Source organism: Rutilus rutilus, assembly GCF_951802725.1.
Source record: "Rutilus rutilus genome assembly, chromosome: 19".
Classification (NCBI taxonomy): domain Eukaryota; kingdom Metazoa; phylum Chordata; class Actinopteri; order Cypriniformes; family Leuciscidae; genus Rutilus; species Rutilus rutilus.
The window spans coordinates 25,648,522-25,669,559 of NC_140232.1; the positions used below are offsets into that span (position 1 = coordinate 25,648,522).

General features: G+C 37.2%; 2 protein-coding genes across 3 annotated transcripts in view; both read left to right on the forward strand.

Annotated features, from left to right (window-relative positions):
• The window catches only part of obscna (obscurin, cytoskeletal calmodulin and titin-interacting RhoGEF a), a 46,921-nt gene extending 34,591 nt beyond the window's left edge, over nt 1–12,330 (forward strand). The window contains exons 60-82 of the mRNA XM_084389530.1: nt 1,683–1,761; nt 1,919–2,055; nt 2,140–2,252; nt 2,370–2,538; nt 2,682–2,772; nt 2,958–3,158; nt 3,278–3,338; nt 3,423–3,500; nt 3,675–3,847; nt 3,956–3,982; nt 4,143–4,295; nt 4,371–4,416; nt 4,518–4,595; nt 4,701–6,402; nt 6,520–6,666; nt 7,040–7,162; nt 7,298–7,465; nt 7,736–7,841; nt 8,479–8,718; nt 8,848–9,071; nt 9,794–9,869; nt 9,993–10,142; nt 11,370–12,330. Of these exons, the coding sequence (XP_084245656.1) occupies nt 1,683–1,761; nt 1,919–2,055; nt 2,140–2,252; nt 2,370–2,538; nt 2,682–2,772; nt 2,958–3,158; nt 3,278–3,338; nt 3,423–3,500; nt 3,675–3,847; nt 3,956–3,982; nt 4,143–4,295; nt 4,371–4,416; nt 4,518–4,595; nt 4,701–6,402; nt 6,520–6,666; nt 7,040–7,162; nt 7,298–7,465; nt 7,736–7,841; nt 8,479–8,718; nt 8,848–9,071; nt 9,794–9,869; nt 9,993–10,142; nt 11,370–11,547 (4,520 nt within the window). The 3' untranslated portion in view covers nt 11,548–12,330. The remainder of the gene's footprint in view (nt 1–1,682; nt 1,762–1,918; nt 2,056–2,139; nt 2,253–2,369; nt 2,539–2,681; nt 2,773–2,957; nt 3,159–3,277; nt 3,339–3,422; nt 3,501–3,674; nt 3,848–3,955; nt 3,983–4,142; nt 4,296–4,370; nt 4,417–4,517; nt 4,596–4,700; nt 6,403–6,519; nt 6,667–7,039; nt 7,163–7,297; nt 7,466–7,735; nt 7,842–8,478; nt 8,719–8,847; nt 9,072–9,793; nt 9,870–9,992; nt 10,143–11,369) is intronic.
• A 90-nt stretch (nt 12,331–12,420) lies between these two features.
• On the forward strand, nt 12,421–19,617 carry dmap1 (DNA methyltransferase 1 associated protein 1). 2 transcript variants are annotated; one of them, XM_084389587.1, is made up of 12 exons: nt 12,460–12,592; nt 12,744–12,765; nt 12,967–13,074; nt 13,168–13,259; nt 14,394–14,592; nt 14,719–14,877; nt 14,991–15,158; nt 15,680–15,865; nt 16,114–16,185; nt 16,741–16,813; nt 18,076–18,362; nt 18,832–19,617. In XM_084389587.1, the coding sequence occupies exons 3-12, from the start codon at nt 12,976–12,978 to the stop codon at nt 18,889–18,891; spliced, it is 1,395 nt and encodes a 464-aa protein (XP_084245713.1). In that variant the 5' UTR covers nt 12,460–12,592; nt 12,744–12,765; nt 12,967–12,975; the 3' UTR covers nt 18,892–19,617. The 2 variants fall into 2 exon arrangements, with proteins under 2 accessions (XP_084245712.1, XP_084245713.1); XM_084389586.1 differs by lacking the exon at nt 12,744–12,765 and having other exon boundaries at nt 12,421–12,592.
• Nucleotides 19,618–21,038: the final 1,421 nt, after the last annotated feature.

Below are 21,038 nucleotides of genomic sequence, written 5' to 3' on the forward strand. Positions count from 1 at the left end.
CGGCCATCGTCATTGGAAACATCTACTTACATTATAATATACAATTTTTAGTGTACATATACACTACTATTTAAAAGTTTGAGGTTGGTAAGATTTTTTTTAAATGGTTTTGAGTTCTCTTAATCTCACCAAGGCTACATTTATTTGATCAAAAATACAGCAAAAACTGTATTATTTAAAAATAGTATTACAATTATTATACAAAAATCATACTAAAATGCAAATTTGGTGCTCAAGAAATGTTCTTATTAGTATTATTATTATCTAATATTCTTATTATTTCTTATCATTAATGTTGAAAACGGTTTTACTTTTGTGGAAACACTTTTTTCAGGATTCATTGATGAGTAGAAAGAACACAATTTATTTAAAATATGAAATTGATCAAGTCAACAGTCAAGACATTTACATTTGTCCTTGCTGAAAAAAAGTATTAATTTCTTTTATATATATATATATATATATATATATAAATAAAACCATAAAAAACAAGTGTTACTGACCCCAAACTTTGAACAGTATGGTTTGTTTAATTTTAGTTGTCTTTAATTCATTTGAGTTTAAATGAAACTGCATGCTACTTCATATATCATACATTTTTAATGCATTCTTTACTATATCATACCTATGTGGTCATATGTTTTCATTTATGCCACATACTTTAAGTGGTTCATAAGCAGCTTTTGAACACTTGTCTGTCATGTGCATTTCCATATCCTGCTTAACACCACACTTTCCATCCCATTTCCTTTTTTAGTCACAGAGCAGGAGACTAAAGATCTGATCAAAATCATCATGTAAGTGTCTTCACAAAGATGCCCCAACATTTTGCATGTATGGTCCTCTCCCTTTCTTCTTTCTCTCTGTCTCTGTTCTTCTCCTTGTCCATTCCTCATATCTGTTTATATATATGTTCTCACGGTTTCCTTGTCAGTGCATGCTCCGCTAACATGCCACGTCCATCTTCAAAGCTGGTTTTGTGCTAAGACTCAAGCCTTGCTGCAGATAGGGCCAAGTGGCCCTTTGCACTTCCTGTGAGGCTATGTGACTGTCTATACATATGATCTGTGACTTAAAACACTGGTTTGGAAAGGCAATGACACCTCTTGCGCTGTTTTTAAACCTGCCATATTCACGGTAAGTGATTTTGTTATTTCACAATTGAGTTTAGAGAAGAACTGCAAACAAATATCCCTCTACATTCCTTGTTTGAAGCTGACTGTTCCACCACAGATCTTAGTGATTAATTAACTTTTTTTATTTTTTTTTATTTTACATTATATAATTTTTTTAGGTTGCATTATTAAGTTGCATTATTAATAAAAGTACCGTTGTATTATTGATAAAAGTACAGTCATGGTTTATTATTCATTTACTTGTATTACTCATTTCTTATTATTATCAGTGTTAAACATTGCAGTTTTCTTTTGTTTTTTTTGGAAACCATGGTGCATTTTTTCAGGATTCTTTAATCGAAAGAACAGCATTTATTTGAAATACTGTGGAAATACTTTTTAACATTGTAAATGTCTTAAATGTAACGTTTGATCAATTTAATGCTTCCTTGCTGAATAAAAGTATTAATTTCTTTTAAAAAATCATATTGACCCCAAACCTTTGAATGTTAGTGTATGTAAAATCAAACAGAGTAAGAGTTTGACTGCCTAATTGTTTTCAAATAGAGCCCCAATCAGAAGGTTGGTCCAGTTCCTTTGTGAAGAACCTGTTTCATATACTCTTTCAGCCTGGATACCCTGAACTGTGAGTCTGCGTACACTCTGTGTTATCTGTGGGCTGTAAACATTGCTTAAAGAACCATATTGTACAGCATGTATGCAGTATACTTAAACCATAAAGGCAGTGAAATTCAGGTGAATTGATGTTTTAATGTCTTGTGGTAAAATGTGTGCTTCTGAAGACCTGCTGCTGGCGTTGAAGATGAACACACTCTTGAAGAACAGGATGATGTGGAGAGGCAAGTCCAGGCAGCACAGTTAGAGGGACCCATGGATCCTGAGGAACAGTTTTACTCAAACACAGAGGAGTTGCTGACAGGTAAAGACTGTATGTGGTTTTTAAACAATTTGTGTGAAACATTATCACCAGAGAAATTAGTCAATCCATCATTTATTTTCATAGAGCCTCCAGCTGTGCAAGTGGCCATTGAAAACCTGGCAGTCCGGCCTGGTCAGGCTGCGACGTTCTCTGCAATTATTACTGGCCAACCCACCCCAGACATTCAATGGTTTAAGGTATTATAAGAACAAAATGGTAACAATGCATACTGATATAATTATTTTGGGATGGAAACACAATAAACCTTAACTTGTATTTACTGCAGTAGAATGCACATATTTGGTTTTCTGCAGGATGACAAGGAAATCTCATCCAATGAGTACACAGAAATAGTCCAAAGTAGTGCACGTTGCTCTCTCACTTTGCTGGATACTCAAACGGAGGATTGTGGCACCTACACCTGCATAGCTAGCAACAGTGCAGGACAAGCATCTTGCCACGCTAAACTCTGTGTTGATACAAGTGAGTTGTATTATTTTCTTCCATTTTATCTTTACAAATCCTAAATATGTGTTGCCATATTTTGAAATGTGGAAGCAGTAGTGGAATGTGGAACTAATAGTGTGTTTAAGTAAATTTAAATTAAATTAAAATTTCCTTTTCAGGTCTAGATGAAATTGAGGAGGAGAAAGAAGTGGAGTTTGGAAAAAGACGGAAACTACATTCTGTATATGAAGTTTATGAAGAAATAGGAAGGTAAAATCGTCAATCAAGGTATCACTGATTTATAATGAATACCAACTCAATCTTGAACTGAGGTTCATGTAATCTAACATAAAACATTTTTTTGTCAAATGTAATGGTTAATGTATAATTTGATTTTGTTTTATGACATTCGCTACAGAACTTAACATTTATCTGCTTTTTTTGTGGATAACCAGGGGCACCTTTGGAGTGGTTAAAAAAGTAACACATAGGGCGAGTGGCGAATGTTTTGCTGCCAAATTCCTTCCACTCAGAAGCAGCACACGGACCAGAGCGTTCCAGGAGAGAGACCTGCTGTCCCGTCTAGCTCACCGCAGACTCGCATGCCTCCTGGACTTTTTCTCCACAAGACGCACCCTGGTGTTGGTTGTAGAATTGTAGGATTCAAGTTTTCTTACTTTTTTCAAATTAGTCAATAATTAGCATTTTGCTTTTTAGAAATCATTAATTGAATCGAATATGTGGAATATGTAGCATTCTTTTTTCCCTTCCACAGATGTTCTACACAGGGGTTACTAGATCATTTGTTTTTAAAGGGATCGGTTACAGAGAGGGAGGTAATATTGATAATTCATTGAATTTCAGTCACACTTTCACACAGAAATAAAGCAAAAGTTATAATGATCATTCATTGTTTTTAGGTTCAGTTATATATTCAGCAGGTTCTGGAGGGCATTGGATACATACACAGTATGAACATTCTACATCTTGATATCAAAGTAAGTTATTATACTTACTTTATAATATTTGTTTTAAGTGGCATTCATTTAAATTTGTATATATTACAAGAAATTTCTAAAATACTAAAATACCAATTGGTGTCTATGGTAAAGACATCTTCTGACCTGTGGTCATCCTTCTTAAATTCTGTCTAACTTTTACAAAATCTGCAGACAGACAATATCCTAATGGTGTCCCCTGCTAGAGAAGACATCAAAATCTGTGACTTTGGATTCTGCCAGGAAATTGACAACTCCAGACATCAGTACAGTGTGTTTGGGACACCAGAATTTGTTGCTCCAGAAATTGTCCACCAAGAACCTGTGACAGTAGCCACTGATATCTGGTATCAAATTTTGTGGCTTGTTGCAAATTGTGGTGAACAGAATTTGTCATGTTCAGAAATGCAGTTCTGTCTTTTACTTCTTGGTGAATGATATTTTATTTGTTTCAGGTCTCTTGGTGTGGTTACTTACTTATGGTAAGTGCATTGAAGGCATGGAGCCAGCAGATATTTTCATGTTAGGTTTGCTGAAATTTGATGTGACTATAAAATAATATATATATATATATATATATATATTTATAAATTGGTAGAAAATAATGTTTGTTTGTTTTTTGTGTGTTTTTTTTTTGGGAAGCTTAACATGCCACTGTCCTTTCTTCGGTGAGAACGACCGTGCCACACTGATGAAAGTTGCTGAGGGTTTGCTGTACTGGGACACTCCTGAGATCACAAGCAGAAGTGTGGAGGCACAGGACTTCCTACATAGGGTTCTACAGCCAGACCCAGAGTAAGATCTGTTTACATGGGTGTATTTGTTTTTGTGAGCAGCAGTTGATAAAGTTATTTTGTTCCACCTTCACAGAATGAGACCATCTGCATCTGAGTGCTTGAGTTACGAGTGGTTTCAGGTAGGTGGTATCATATATATCTATACCATCTGACCATCAGATACCATCAGTGCACAAATAAAATTTAGTGTCAGTTTAAATTATAAATGTAATTATTTTAGGGCTATTATGAAGATGCAGAACCAGAGGACATAAATACTAAAAATCTAAAATCTTTTATTTCAAGAAGAAAATGGCAGGTAAGATTTTAAATCATCTCCTCTGCTACTGATTGTCCAGGAAAATTTTCTTCTTTCATGGCTTCCTACTCTTTTCCATGCTTCTTTTTCTTCCTTTTCTTTCAGCGTTCTTTAACATGTCTTGGCTCGGTTCTGACTCTGAGACCAATCCCAGAGTTATTGGAGGCTCCTCTGCGTGATGTTTCGATTACAGCTGCAAAGGAGTCCCTGGAGCCCAGCAGCACCTCGCTAAGTAGTGGATCCTCTTCAGATTATGATGAGGCTGATGCCTGGGACTTCTTCCAGCAGGCGAGCCAGGAGGATGAAGATGATTTGGAAGAAGAGGATGAATATGACCCCTACGCTCATGTGTCAAAGACACCAACAATTTTAAAACGGGATGAGGAAGATGTGCTTATTGGTAAGGACAGAGTTCACAGTGGCCCGCTGGTGATTCCCATGAACACACCATCACCAGAGCCGATAAGCTTGGAGCAAAGGGACAGAAGCCCCTCTTTTCAACTCTCTGAGGGAGATGAAGTATTGGCTGGTGAGCCTCCTATACCACGTCATAGCCTCATCAAGAGCACTTTTTACTGCAGCTCCGAGCAGCTCTCACCCATATCTGCTCGTCACATGACACTTCGGGATAAAATCCAAGCTAAAAAGCAAGAGCGTGGCCGTAAACCCCTCCGTGCCAGCCTCTCCGGCAGGTTGAACGAGCCCCTAATAGAGTATGTAGAAGATTCCCCAGACTTAGAAGCTAATCGTAACCAAAGAAGAGCATCAATGCATTCGTCTATCCTCAAGTCCAGCTCGTTTGATAGTGGAGTGAGCGCTGCCCATCCAAACATACACACCCAGAGAAGAAGCAGATCATTAGATGTGTGCATGCAACGCTCTCCAGCTTCAATCGTGCAGGGAGAAGACAAGCATGATGACGAAGTTAGCCAGAAACTGGACGCCACTGATGAAGAGGAGGCAAAAACTGAAGAAGTCCAAGTGAGAAGGAAACTCTTCCGTCGCTCTGCGTTTTTGTCAAAAAAGGGCCCCGTTGTTTTGAGGAAGGTGAGAGCGCAGGTCCATGAGCTCGAAGAAGGACATCAGCCAGTCTTGAAAAGTTCAAGTGAGGATGACATCCAATTGCAGATCATGGAAACAGAAGCAGCACATTTAGGTGATGAGGAGAGCGTGGATGGCTCACAGCTATCATCGCTTGCATGCTCGCTTGACCACGGTTCAGAGGCATCTAGCAGGGTAGGCTCATATGAAGAACTCTCTCACAAACACCACCACGGTGAGATCTTGATCGCTGGATCCTCTGGAAAAACATCTCCATGCTCTCTTCTACAGGACTCTGAGGATGATGACATGGAGAGCATTCTGAGATCTCTTCGGCAAGACATCCCGCAAGCCCCGCCAAGACGGCGCACCAACAGTTCAAGCTCTGGATTGAATGAGATGCGCCATAAGAGAGACATTCCTCTGAGAAGAAGCTCCTTGGCAGTTCCTGTCCAGGCTGCAGTTGCAGGCCAAGAAAGCAAAGAGGTGCTTCAAAGATATGCCTCAGCCCCAGCTCTACAAGACAAGCCCCCGAGTGGGAAATCTTCCAAGCCTGGATTCATGAAGATCTTCCGCAAGCACTCGTGGGCTAGCCATTCTTCTCCTCAGCTAGAGGGCTTGGAAAAGAAACAAGCAGAAGGAGCATCCTCACAGCCCAAGACCCCTCTTCTAACCCTGAGGAAGAAGATGCGAGCTTCAGCATCTAGCATTACGAAACTGTTCACCCGACAGTGCAGCAAGGATGAAGTAGAGAAGAATAAAGATGGTAGGCTACTTTTAATGCTTTAACAGAGTTATAATATCGAATAGTAGATACTTCACTGTTCAGTTGTCAACAAATCATTTGATTGTGTATAATAATTACATCTCAAACTCTTTCTAGCAGGACCAATTGTGAAGAACCCTTCGCCTGTCATGCCAGAGAAAATGACTCTCCCTGCCCCAGTTCCTGCTGCCACTTCATCGGAAAGTCATCAGAAGAAGTCCAAATTGTTCTCGCTGAAAGTGCCGATATTTAAGAAAACCAAAGGTAATGTTTGTTGGGCTGATTTGGTCATCTGCATTTATTAATTTGTTGTGTATCATTAATTCCCCAAAAAACGACTAAACTTTTCCATATAAATATATCGCAGTAGATACACTACTATTTAAAAGTTTGTGGTTTGGGGTAAAGTTTTTGAAAGAAGTTTCTTATGCTCTCCAATCCTGTGTTTATGTAATTTATTCCTGTGATCTGTATTTTCAGCAGCGATTACTCCAGTCTTCAGTGTCACATGATCCCTCAGAAATCATTCTATGCTTTCTTTCAAAAATAAAAAATACTGATTCCAAAAGTTTGAATGGTAGTGTATTTTATAAAGTTGTTTAAAGTTCATAAAATTGTTTTTTTAATGTTCTACCAGAAAGTCCAGTCAAACCATCCAGGCCAGATGTCATTCAGCTAGCAGTGGGTGGAGCTCTTGTGTTCTGGAAACCTGTGTCGTCCAAAGACCTTGTCAAATATTGTATTCAGTATAGTGTAAATGGTAAGAGTACATTTTAAAGACTCCGTAAAAGAGATTAAAATCAAACTCATCTTGCATTATGAACATTTGTATTGTGTTTCAGCATGCTTGTTTTTTCATGAATCCTCCTAAAGATTTTATTCTACTTTATATTAGGTGGGGAGTGGAGAACATTGTCAGAGAATGTCACAGACAGCTGTTTCACTGCTAATGCCCTTCCTAGAGGACCGGGATATATATTCAGAGTGTCATATAACACCAAGACAGGGTTGGCACCTTTCAGTGACCCTTCACCACCTGCTTTTATGGCCACGCCTTATGAAGGTGCAACATTCTGAAAATAATTCTTATTTTTATCCAAAGTGACTTAAAATTTATTACCACACACCCTAAATGAGATCTCTGTAAACGTCCTGTTTCTGGGTCACTTTGGATTGAACCACCAACCTTTGTGTTTGTAAATTAACATCTTTAAATATAATGCAATCTCTCTATTATAATAAATGGAATGTGCATTATAACAGATTCATATTAGACTGTTTACTTAAGAAATTAAAATCAAGGTGGCATAATATTTTTATTTTATTTTTGCAGAGTCTCACAATCCCCTCATTCAGATGGAATCTATTGGGTCAAAGGTCACTGTACCTGGAGGTCTTGGCACTGAGAAGTCTTATAAATTCCTGTCTGAAATCAACAGGTACTGTACTTGACTGCATATTTATATATGCATTTAAACATTTGCAGCTTCTTGATGATCTCAACCTTTTTGGCTTCAAGGCCCCACCCATTGTCCATAACAATATTTGAAGGCCCCCCTCACTCACAATTTCTACCCAATAAAATATTTTGGAGCTTGACATAACTAGAAGGATGTATATTCATTTTAAAAATAACCAAATAATAAAAAATAAAATAAGGCAAAACAAGCATGAAAATGAGCTAAAACAACAGAAAAATTCTTAAGCAATTTTAAGTCATCTTGAAGCCCCCTTGGAAGTTTGTTGAGGCCCCCTAGTAGACCCCGACCCCCTGGTTGAGAACCACTAGATCACACTGACCCACCAAACACTTCCAAAGTTGTAGTTGGGTTTAGTTAGATCAGTGTGTTTTAACCCTGTTGGTTTTTGATGGGACAGTGTGAATAAGCCTTAATAGTATTTAAACTCTGCAAAACAAATTTGAATTGCTTACAGAACATTGATTGCCATTATTTACAATCCTTTTATGTTGCAAATTTACATTAACTACATTTACTAAGACATAATTATTGATGCCAAAGAGACAGTGACAACAAGTAAGTAAATAAACACAATCAATCTTGTTTCATTTGACAGAGGCCGTTTCAGTGTGGTAACGCAGTGTGAGGACAGTCGCAGCTCTCAGATGTTAGCAGCTAAGATGACCCACTACAGACCAGAGCAGAGGCAACTGGTTTTGAGGGAATATCAACTGCTTCGCCGGCTGAGTCACCCTCGGATCGTCCAGCTGCAGTCGGCCATCCTCACCCCCACCTGCCTGGTGCTTATAGAGGAGCTGTGCTCAGGACGAGAGCTTCTTTATAACCTTGCAGAAAGGTGAGAGGAATAACACTATTTCAAGTGTTCTGGTCAATTATATCATCACATTTAAAGTTTAAATCAATATCTATAGCAGTCGGTGTTGAGAAAAAAATGACCTTACCATTTACTCTTGATGGTATACAGGAATCTATATTCAGAAACGCATGTGACAGACCTACTAGATCAGATTCTGAGCGCTGTGGATTACCTGCACAGCCGACGCATTGTACACCTGGACCTAAAGTCAGACAACATGCTTGTGACAGGCCGAAATGTAGTGAAGATTGTTGATTTGGGCTCCGCTCAGCCCTTCACTCCAGGACAGGTGCTGAACATCGAACACATCAAAGAAATGACAGATAATAAAGGTAAATCTATTTCTAGAAATTTTCACGTCACTTGATTCAATCATTATACACTACCATTTAAAGGTTCGGGGTCGGGAAGATTTTTAAATGTTTTTGAAAGTTTCTTCTCTCACCAAGGCTGCATTTATTTGATCACTTATACAGTAAAACCTGTAATATTGTCAAATATTATTACAGTTCCACTTCCAAATAACTGTTTTCTATTCTAATATATTTTAAAATTTAATTTACTCCTGTGATGGCAAAGCTGAATTTTCAGCATCATTACTCCAGTCTTCAGTGTCACATGATCCTTCAGAAATCATTCTAATATGCTGATTTGCTGCACAAGAAACATTTCTTATTATTATCATCATTGTTGAAAACAGTTGTACTTGCTTAATACATTTTTGTGATACATACATTCAGGATTCTCTGATGAATAGAACGTTCAAAAGAACAGCATTTATTTGAAATAGATATTTTAGCATGATAAAAGTCTTTACTCTTACTTTTGATCAATTTAATGCATCCTTGCTGAATAAAAGTACAAATTTTATTTTCTTTCTTTGAAAAAATCTTACTACCCTTAAACTTTAAAGTGGTAATGTATCTGTGTCATACATTTTCTCAGCTTCTTGGCATCTTTAAAGAAAAAGTATCAAGTATCTTATCAAAAACAAACCAATTTAGTTTATGAAAAAATATTTTCTGTTTGTTAGTTTATATTGTCCTTCCTAAAGCTCCTGAAATCATAGATGGACAAGGAGTTGGCCCCGAAACTGATATCTGGGCTGTTGGTGTTTTGGCTTTCATAATGTAAGTACTTTCATTCAGTAAAACTGGAACCGTATAAGGAATAGTGACATGGCCATTAGGGCATCCTTATTGTTCAGCCATTGTCAACTGATTTCCTCAATGTTCTTTACTTTCCTCTTGTAGGTTGAGTGCAGACAGTCCCTTTCATGCTGATTTAAATTGGGAGAGGGATCGAAACATCAAAAAAGGAAAGATCCAGTTCAGTCGTTGTTACCCAGGTCTCTCAGAGGGAGCCATCAACTTCATGAAGAACACCATGAGCAACAAAGCCTGGTAAAATTCATAGACTGCTTATTTTTTATATCCAAATAACAATGAGATTTCATGTCATATTTTGATGAAGCTGATGGAATGGCAGAAAGCTATGGAAGCTTGTTTCCGCCACAGAATAAAACATTTTAAAAGATAATTGAGACTTTTTATCTCACAATTGCGAGTTTACATCTCGCAATTCTGACTTTATTTCTCAGAATTGCGAGATATAAAGTCAGAATTGCGTGAGATAAAGGCGCAATTGCGTGTTATAGGCTAAAGTCAGAATTGCGAGATATAAAGTCAGAATTGCGTGAAATAAAGTCGCAATTGCGTAAAATAAAGTTCGCAATTGCGTGTTATAAAGTCAGAATTGTGAGATATAAAGTCAAAATTGCGTGAAATAAAGTCGCAATTGCGTCTTATAAAGTCCGAATTCTGACTTTTTTTCTCGCAATTGCGACTTTATATCACGCAATTCTGACTTTATAACACATAATTGCGAGTTTATATCTCGCAATTCTGACATCTTTTGACATCCAATTCTAAAGAAAAAAAAGACTGACTTTTTTTCTTTTTTTTTTACCTCAGAATAGTTTCTCACAATTCTGACTTTATAACACGCAATTGCGACTTTATATCATGCAATTCTGACTTTATATCTCCCAATTGCGTATTATAAAGTCAGAATTGCGAGATATAAACATGCAATTCTGAGAAAAAAAGTCTGAATTTCAAGTAAATTTTTCGCAATTGCGAGTTTATATCTCATAATTCTGACTTTATAACACGCAATTGCGACTTTATATCACGCAATTTTGACTTAATAAAATTGCGAGTTTATATCACGCAATTCTGACTTTATAACCTGCAATTGCGACTTTATATCACGTAATTCTGAGATAAAAAGTCAGAATTGTGAGATGTAAACTCGCAATTGTGAGAAAAAAAAGTCAGAATTGTGAGATTAAAAAGTCGCAATTACCTTTTTTATTTTTCACTCTGTGGCGGAAACAAGCTTCCATAGAAAGCTAATAAAATAGAAATAGTATTATTATATTTATGACTTTCCATGAATAGACCTAAGAAAAACAATTGTTAAATATATCCTGCTTCTAAACTTCAGGCAAATTATGATTTTAATGTCAAATTAAATATGGAAATTGCACTATAGTCTGTTTCACACTGAATCAGTTAGTATGTGGACGTACTGTAGGCAGTTTTTGATGTGGCTCCATGTTTCATCAGGGCAAGACCAACAGCTGCTGAGTGCCTCCAAAACCCCTGGATACAAGGAGACCGTCCTCCCTCCAAACACAGCGACTCTGTGGTCTGTTTTTCAACAGACAAGCTTCAGGCCTATCTCAGGGAAAGAGAGCTCAAGCGAGACCACGTCCGCACAAAAATTAAACTGCCCTTCTCGTAATGCAAGGGACAGAACATATTTGGAGGCTGAAAGTGATGTGTGAAACTGTGAAATGCTTTTAGGTTTTTTTTTTGGTTTTTTTAAGCATATATTTCTTTTTTTGTGCTGCTCTCCCACAAGGGGAAAGATTATGATGAAAAGTTTTAGCAGTAGGCTAATGATTATCAATTATATTTCTTTAGATACAATTTTCAACTGGTGTAATCCAGCTATCTGCATGACAGTTCTTCGATTATTGCTTTGTAATCATTCAAACAGTGACACATTACTTAAACACTATTTTAAAATAGTGTAAATATTTGCATTTTATGGCTTTTTGTATGCAAGCTGCCCATTGATGTTTACCATCTGTCTGTCTATCTATCTATCTATCTATCTATCTATCTGACTGACTGTCTGTCTGTCTGTCTGTCTGTCTGTCTCTATATCAATGAATGAAAGATGTAGAACTAGTTATCACTGTTATTGCAGTATATTGTTTTCTTTGTTTTTTTTAATGTTAATAAAATGATATGCCACCACTCTATCAGGGATAACTTTCTTGTATGATGTAATATTGTGGTTAAATGCTGTATTTTATTAATCACTTCAGATATTTTCTCTCATTTTTATGCAAATTTTACTTTATGTATGTGGATTTTATTGGTAAATGTTGATTTTGTAAGAGTGGTAAAGACAATTGGGATTGCTGTTGCCTCTTTGCAGTGTCTTGAATGGTTTCACATAATTCTATTATATTCCCAAAAATGCCATGCTCCTAAAATAAATGTTTTGTCAAACGTGTTATTTTGTAGTTTGGATTTATCCGTTGGCGATTTATATACCATAGGTAAGACATGTAATGAACAGTAGATGCACTACATCCTTTTGTCCGATAGGTGGCGATCATTTACACAACTGTGTCGTGAAGCACAGAGGAGCCCACCGTCGAAGAGGAGATCGGCATCGCATCCGCCGCTAGATGCAGCATTTCAGCTAAACACTGTCACGCAAATAAAGACCACATACATATTTTAGAAACACAGGCTGCCTTTATTTTTCTCAGGTAAGATTAAACGTTACTTATATTACCTTTATTGTTCGTAAATACTGTTCTGGAAGTACTATATGAGCTTAATGCGGTTCCCGCCTGTAGGCTCATTGATTCAGCCCTCAGGCTCAGTTTTTAAGCTATAATTTATTTCTTTATCTACCAGCTCACACAGACCCAGCAAACAGGTTCGAACATTTAACCCTGATGTGTTGTCTGTGTTTGATGTTGTTATTATGATCGTTGTCAGATGTACTGCTGCCAATGGTTCATTCAGATGTCATAACAAAGACTATGCTTATTTGTCTGCTTTCAAAAGCAAACCAACCATTTCATTGTATAAGTATTTTATACATTTCTTTGCTAATAAATTTTTTCTAAACTATTAGTCCTTCACCATGACTACCGGTGCTGACGTGAGGGATATTCTGGAGCTGACAGGAGGAGACAATGATCCAGGACCCATCAGCAAGAAGGACTTCATCAACTCAGACAAGGTAGCAAACTATTGAATTCAGATAGATGGATGTTACTGTGACAGATGTCTTGGCTATGTACTGAGACAATTCTCAATCTGTTTATCTTTGTAGAAAAAAGCCAAGAAAGTAACAGAGACATTAACCTTCAAGAGACCAGAAGGAATGCACAGAGAAGTTTATGCCTTGCTGTACTCAGACAAAAAGTAAGATTGCTGTCTCGGCTCAACCTTTTCACCTCACTGTTTTGTTGCCCATATTATGAGATTTTATTTGCATTGCCCTTTAAAAATTGATTCCCATGAGAAGCGGCAGATTCTGTTGCTGTTTGAATGTATCATTTATTGTTTGATCTTGTTGACTAACATGTTATATTACATCAATTGTACAGCAAAAGGGTTTGTATGAGTTTAAAGCTGTCATAATTTGTAGCTATTGCAAAATGCAAATTAAAAATCAAATACATTTATTTTTGAGAAGTAGAAACTTATCAATGTTGATAACTGTATTTATGCTTCTTAATATTTTGTGCAAACTGTGACACATTTTTTTCAGGGTTCTTTGATGAATAGAATGTTCAAAGAACAGCATTGAATTAGAAATCTTGGTTACACTTTATGTTTAGGTGTCTAACTACTATGTACTTGCATCAAAAATACCTACAATGTACTTATTGTGTTCATGTTGTATTGCAAAACACTTACTGAAGTGGGATATGGGTAAGGTTAGAGACATGGTGGTATGACTCGGTGTAAGGCTGGGATAAGGGAAGGGTCAAGTTCAACGATGTAATTATAGATGTAATTATATGCAGGATTTAAAAAAATATATATATAAGTACAATGTAAAAACTTGCATGTGCACAGTAAGTGCATTGAATCAGTTGATTAATTTAAATGTTATTGCATATTAGTTAAAGACACCTTATATAAAGTGGGACCAAAATCTTGTTCATTTTGATCAGTTTAATGCATCCTTGCTGAGAAAAATAAACTTACTGACTCCAAGATTTTGAACAGTAGTGTATATATGTATGTATGTGTATCTATATATATATATATATATATATATATATATATATCTTGAGTTGCACGTAAAAATGTTACTAAAAATTAAATATATATATTTATTATATATATTTTGTTTTGTTGTGGTAGTGAAAATTTTGGCTAGGGCAAGTAAAAATATGAATTACTGGTCCGACTAGGCTGTCATAAAAATCCTTATAGTTGAGCCCTGTATTAAAAATCCTTATAGTTGAGCCCTGTATGCTGCCAGTGGATGCTGATATTGTTACATTGAAACATAGAAACATATCATTAACGTTTTATTTTTTTCAGTCGGGATGCCCCTCCCCTGTTACCAAGTGATACTACGCAAGGCTACCGGACCGTAAAAGCGAAACTGGGCTGTAAGAAGGTGCGGCCCTGGAAGTGGATGCCCTTTTCTAATCCAGCCAGAAAAGATGGAGCCATCTTCCATCACTGGAGACGTGCAGCAGAGGAGGGAAAGGACTACCCATTTGCTCGCTTCAACAAGGTTGGAAAGAGAAGATTGTTAAAATGACATTAGTAGAGGAAAGAGAGAAGAGATTGTGTTATATTCTTGTTTTGAAATAGAAATTCCTCTCCTGCATGTTATTGAAAATCGTATTCCTGTTCATAGACTGTGCAGGTGCCTGTGTACTCGGAGCAGGAGTATCAGATGTATCTTCATGACGACGGATGGACGAAAGCTGAAACGGATCACCTGTTTGACTTGTGTAAACGTTTCGACCTGAGGTTTATTGTTATCCACGATCGCTATGATCACCAACAGTACAGAGTAAATTCCTCTTCATGATTCTGCTTTTAACTGAACATAAAATAGTGATTTTACCACGTTACATTTTGCTTTCTTCTAATCACATTTCTTCACTGATTTCAATGTAATTGTAGAAGCGCTCTGTGGAGGATCTTAAAGAGCGTTATTACAGCATTTGCGGCAAACTAACAAAGGTTCGAGCTGGAACAGGAACTGAGCCCAAGATCTACATCTTTGATGCTGGTCATGAGAGACGCAGGAAAGAGCAGCTCGAGAGACTTTTTAACCGCACTCCAGAACAGGTGAGACTGCTCAGACTTTACAATCTTCATGACAATTATTTTCACTCAAGGCATATTCAAAATAGAGGAGTGTTAGTACTGTGTTGAAACTCGCAGTAATGGAAAGGGTTTGACATTTCCGAAACACGCTCAAAGCGGTTGACCAATCACAACACACTGGTCCAGCCGACCTATCAAAGCACATTGCACTTTTGGAAGGAGGAGCTTCATAGAGACTGATCGTTATTGACAGACTGGGAAGAGAGGTGCTGCAACAATGTAAAATATGTGAAAAATGTTTTTTGAACATTCAAACATGAAACCTTCTAGTAGACTCCTAAAACAAAATCAAGATACTGTAAAACGGTATGAAATGGTCTCTTTAACTCTTTCCCCGCCAGTGTTTAAAAAATTCTGTCAATGGCTGGGAACCGCTGTTTTATAAATGACGGAAAATTCCATCAATGGCGGGAAAAGAGTTAAGTACAAGCTTTATCTCAGTTAGAATATTTACTTCATGAATATGTATTTCCTTCCTTTAGGTGGCAGAAGAGGAATACCTGATCCAGGAGTTGAGGAAGATTGAGACACGCAAGAAGGAGCGTGAGAAGAAGGCCCAGGACCTCCAGAAGCTCATTACAGCCGCTGACACGACCACAGAGATGCGCAGAGCTGAACGCAAAGCCACCAAGAAGAAGCTGCCTCAGAAACGAGAGATGGAAAAACCTGTAATTTTCTCTTTATATACAATTCACACTGTCTGAATTCAAAGTTAACCTGCCAGCGATAATAGTAGTTGTTTGATGGGAGGGGGGTATTTTCAATCTTAGAAAAGAAAGTGCAAAGTTAGGATGATCGCTGTGATTTTTTTTTGTGTGTGTGTGTGTGTGTGTGCATTTTTATTTATTTTTATCTGTAAATTTTAACACTTTCTATCACTTTCTCCTCTAATGCCCTCTCATCTGTCCAATGGCAGGCTGTTCCGGAAACCGCAGGCATCAAATTCCCAGACTTCAAATCTGCTGGTGTTTCACTACGGAGCCAGAGAGTAAGATCAACTTGCACGCTTCGACAAAACTGACCCCTGATCCGTTCCTTAATATACGATCTATGCAGAATATTATGATACATCCCTCCTCTCCACAGGAGCCTGTGGCATTTAACTTCTCTCTCATTAGCCAGGAGTTGATTGATTCACACAGTCATAGGTAGAGTAATCTACCCACAGGAAGGCATTCCTCTTAAAGAGTAATGAAGGGAGGTCGCTCTATATAAAACCCATTAAGGATGGTACTGGGGTAGTATATGACTCAGATGTGGCTGGTCATCTGTTAGTCAGACTCGGGTGCATAAACATGTTTTGATCTGCCCTCTCTGAAGTGCATTTCAGGGGTATTATGAATGAAAGATGACCCCATTTTTATTCCATTGCTCCCACTTTTTTCTACCATGTAGCCATCTGAGATTAAAGGTGTTAATGTTCCATCTAGAGTTCCAAAGACCTCATGGATTCAGACATGAGTACACAAGCACAACTTAAGTTTACTTGAAGTTTATTTGTAGCTGTAGTATATTTTGTTAACTAATGAATTTGTGTGTCTAGATGAAGCTGCCCAGCTCAGTTGGACAGAAGAAAATAAAAGCAATTGAACAAATCCTGACAGAGCAAGGAGTGGGTAAGTAACGTTTTAAGTTGCATTACTTCTGAGCTCCTACCTACCATATCATTTCTATAGTTGAAAAAAAACAAAAAACGGCTCTGATTCATAAGCTATTGATTCAGTTCTGATTTTAATTCTATTCTAATTAATTAAATTTCAGTTGTAATGTCAATTTTACTTGCATATTAATACAATTTTCTTGCAATAAAAAAAAAAAAAACTATGCACAAAGGTATTTTAAATGATAAACTACCATTAAATAGGATAGAAATTTGAGACTTAAGAGAATTTAGAATTTATTAATTAATGAATGATGTGCATTGTATGAACAGATTAGTTGTTTGTGAGACGGATTACACTGGTTGTGCTGTATGTTTTTGATTCACTAAAAATAACTGCTTTGAAAGAGTCTACATTCCTCATGCTGTATCTTATTCTGGGTTCGTACAGTCATGAAAAACCTGGAAAAGTCGTGGAACTCTAAAAAAGCAATTTCCAACCTTGGAAATGTTTTGAAAAAATGAATAAACCTAGAGAGTTTTGGAAAATTTGTTTCTTGAATATCTGTATAATTGAATTTGTTTAATTGATTATGCTGGTTAAATTACACTATTTGGCATTCAGGCATTCAATCACGTGATGTTATGTTCTCTGCGTGGAGTAATGGCTGGCACAGCTTGTACTTAATAAAACAAATAGCAAGCAAACAAATAAATATAGTCATTAATAGTCATTCATTTTAGTTAAAGGCAACTACCACTTTTAAGCCCCAGGAGGGTAGTAAAGACGTCATTAAAGTAATCCATGTGACTCCAGTGGCCTCAATCTACTTTGTTTGCGCAAAAACACCCCATAATTTACCACTTTATTTACAAAATATTAATCTCCAACATGTGTTTTTATTTTGGGTGAACTAATCCTTTAAGATGTGCTCACGTAAATTTGTACATGGATTTTTAATCTTATTTTACATGTATACTTAGACTTAAATGGAACTTTAGGTCGTAAATATTGCGTCAAAAGTCATGGAAATTTATTGGTAAACGTGTACAAACCCTGACCTATTCTTGTCCATTATTTCACAGAACAATACCTTTACCTCATAACAATCAATTTGAACTTAGGTAAAATATGACTTATTTTATAAAACACTAGCATAGAGTAAACGATTGATCTTGAGAATTTAAAAATCAATATTGGGATTGTTAAAATGAACCGTAATAATTACAGTTCAGTTTAGAAAGTCTTATAACATATCTCTTCTCGTTCCACGGCAGACCTCAACCCTATGCCCACAGAGGAGATAGTGCACATGTTTAATGAACTCCGCAGCGACCTGGTCCTGGTTTACGAGTTGAAGCAGGCCTACAGTAACTGTGAGTACGAACAGCAGATGCTGCGGCACCGCTATGACGCACTTCTAAAAGCAGGGGGCGCAGTCACACCACAGAGCGAGAGCGGTGGAGCCCCTGACAGTCAATCCTGGCTTGGCGCTGATGACATCAAAACTGAAGCCAAAGAGCAGATTATTGATGTGGTTGGAGCTCCACTCACTCCAAATTCGGTGAGTTTCAGAGTTTTTTTTTTTTTTATGCCTAACTGTAAATTGCCATGACTTAATGAATGGTTGGCTTGGTAATTTATGATAGGCCTACTTTAGTAAAAGACCACCACAAGACTAGGCCATGACGAGACAACACAGAAAAACTATTATGAACAAATAATCTATCATGAATTCTTATTATAATCCTGATACCTGGAAATTTATAGTGTAACTAGTAACACTATAAATTTCCAATATTATAATGCTTATCAGATCGTTAGTTAATGCGCATTCAGATATTTAGAAATATCATGAAACCTTAATTTTTTTCATGTATTTTCACATAAATACTAGCTTTGATTGTACGTCAACTGCTGAGCTATTGATTTGATTAAATTGACAAGCATTTTTCAATGAATCTTTCATAAAATTCCACTGTTGACAGCATCATTATTTGAATATGGTTTTCTTCATGTTCCTCTTTGTACAGCGCAAACGCAGAGAATCTGCTTCGAGTTCCTCATCTATCAAGAAGGTGAAGAAACCGTGACATAAATGACTCTGTTAACTCGATTGGACATTTTTGGAAGAGGAGAGAGAGGTGTCTGGAGCTCTCTTAAGTGATTGCCTGTTTTGGTTGGGGTCAGAGGCTGAGTTTGTGGTTGTAGGTCATCCGTTATCTGCTCTTTTGATGACCGCTCTCTTTGCTAATGTCTTCAGCACAATGACTACCCTCCCTGTCCGCCACCCCTCAATCCCACCTGCTTCCCTCCTCTATTCGTTCTCCAGACCAAACCTGTACCATGACACAGACCACCCTTGACAACCTATTCCATTATACCACCTCCTCTGTCCAACCAGGCAGGCCAAACCCAGATGAACTGTAAATTGGCAGAGAGAGCTAATCGGCACATAAGAAGACAGAAGCAAGTAGAGGGAGAAAAAAAGAATGTCTGCTTGTCTGTCTGAAATGAACGTATGCTGGACAGATGGTGTGAGCCTGGATCTTGTTGGGGAATGTATTGAACATTATTGTGTTTGTTTTTGGCTGTGTCTTGAAATAGCAGGCTCTGGAAAAATGTTTCAATTTTTTGAGGTGTCGCTGTCTAACTGCTATCTTTACGTCTGACATTCTGATGTGCTGTTTTTCACCTGCAATCCTGTGTTTTCTCAGAAGAGTTGTAGACAGTCTCACCCATCTCAAATAGATGCTCTTGTACACTGAGCTTATTACTTGTAAAATGTCCTTGTGTTTAATAAATGTTTTTCCCAAGTGTTTTCCTTTTAATTTGTTAAAGTGTAGCGAAAGGAGAAAAAAGGAAATGTTGGTATTTCACCACTGATTATCATCTAGGAGTTAGAAAATCTTGTGACCATGATTCTGTGTAATATAGTCAATATTTAGGTTAGGGACTGGTTTAGAATTTTAAAAACACGTAGGCCTAAACCAAGGTCAAATTTTCAGCATCATTTGACTAGGACAATGAAGCTGACAGCATTAACTAAACACATCCGTGCGCTGAGTTGTTCCGTGAGATTCGGGTATTTTGCTCCGCATTTGTGAGGCACTCGGTGCGTTTTAAATTAGCTGTCAAGCGCGCGCATCAATAACGTGAACAGCGCGAGCTCTGCCGCTCGTCATCGCCACTTCATGAATTCGCCGCGATAAAGACATCTCCAGTAAATTCATTACAGTATTGAACATGACAGGAAACATTTATAATTTACATGTCAACTCTGCATAACCCGTGATAAATTTATGCCAGGCAGCAGTAGGCCTAAAGAGCTGTAGTGAGCCTTTCAACTGAGGCACCTACATCGAAAGACCTTCTGTTCTGACTGAAAGGTTTCCTTTTCTTTGGAACAAATCTCTGAACACAGTTATTTATTAATATTAAGAATAGTGTAATTTATTTTAGAAGACATTTTAAGTTTTATTAAAGTTTTATAGTTATAGTTTAAGCAATATCACACAAAGCAGAAAGGCTGGTACTCCGTATTAGCAATATGATTTTTTTATACATCAGTTCAATACACAATAAGTTATTATGGAGTAAAAAGTTGAACAAAATTAAGCCAGTTATATATATTTTTTAGTCTCTGTCAATGTAAATACTTTATAAAGAAGCCTAGGCTTCACCAGGCGTTGGAGGTTACCAAGCTACGCACAGATTAGCGGAGTAGCTGGATTTGGTAATGTTTTGTTGTTGTTGTTGTTTTAATTATTTTACAAGCTCACTAAATATTTTAAATATGAGGTAAGTGGTAGTGTCCACTGGAAAGGAATTAATCCCTTTATCTTTCTGGTCTGACTGTAGATAAAGCAGCTTCAATGGTGAGGAAAGCTAGCAGCTGTGATCTGTTGAGAGGAGAGAAAGTGAAAAACAGTGGTAAAATTGATTCTTGGTGTCTATATTTCATGTTGGAAATTGGCTCGTAAATCCCGACGTATGATCTATGGTGGCCATCCTTGGGAGAAAAAAAAATCAGTAAGTGTGTAATTTCTCCCTTGACAGAACACAGCCGAAAGACTATCCCTCTTTTCCACTCTCTCTCTCTTCCTCTAGGTTTCTTTTCATGACTTTGTGATGGCTCCATCTCATTACAGCAAATCCATTTATCAAACGTTACTAAGCAAATCTCATTCCAAAATTTTGTATGGACATTTGTGTCATTCTCAAATGAGGATGAAGGTCA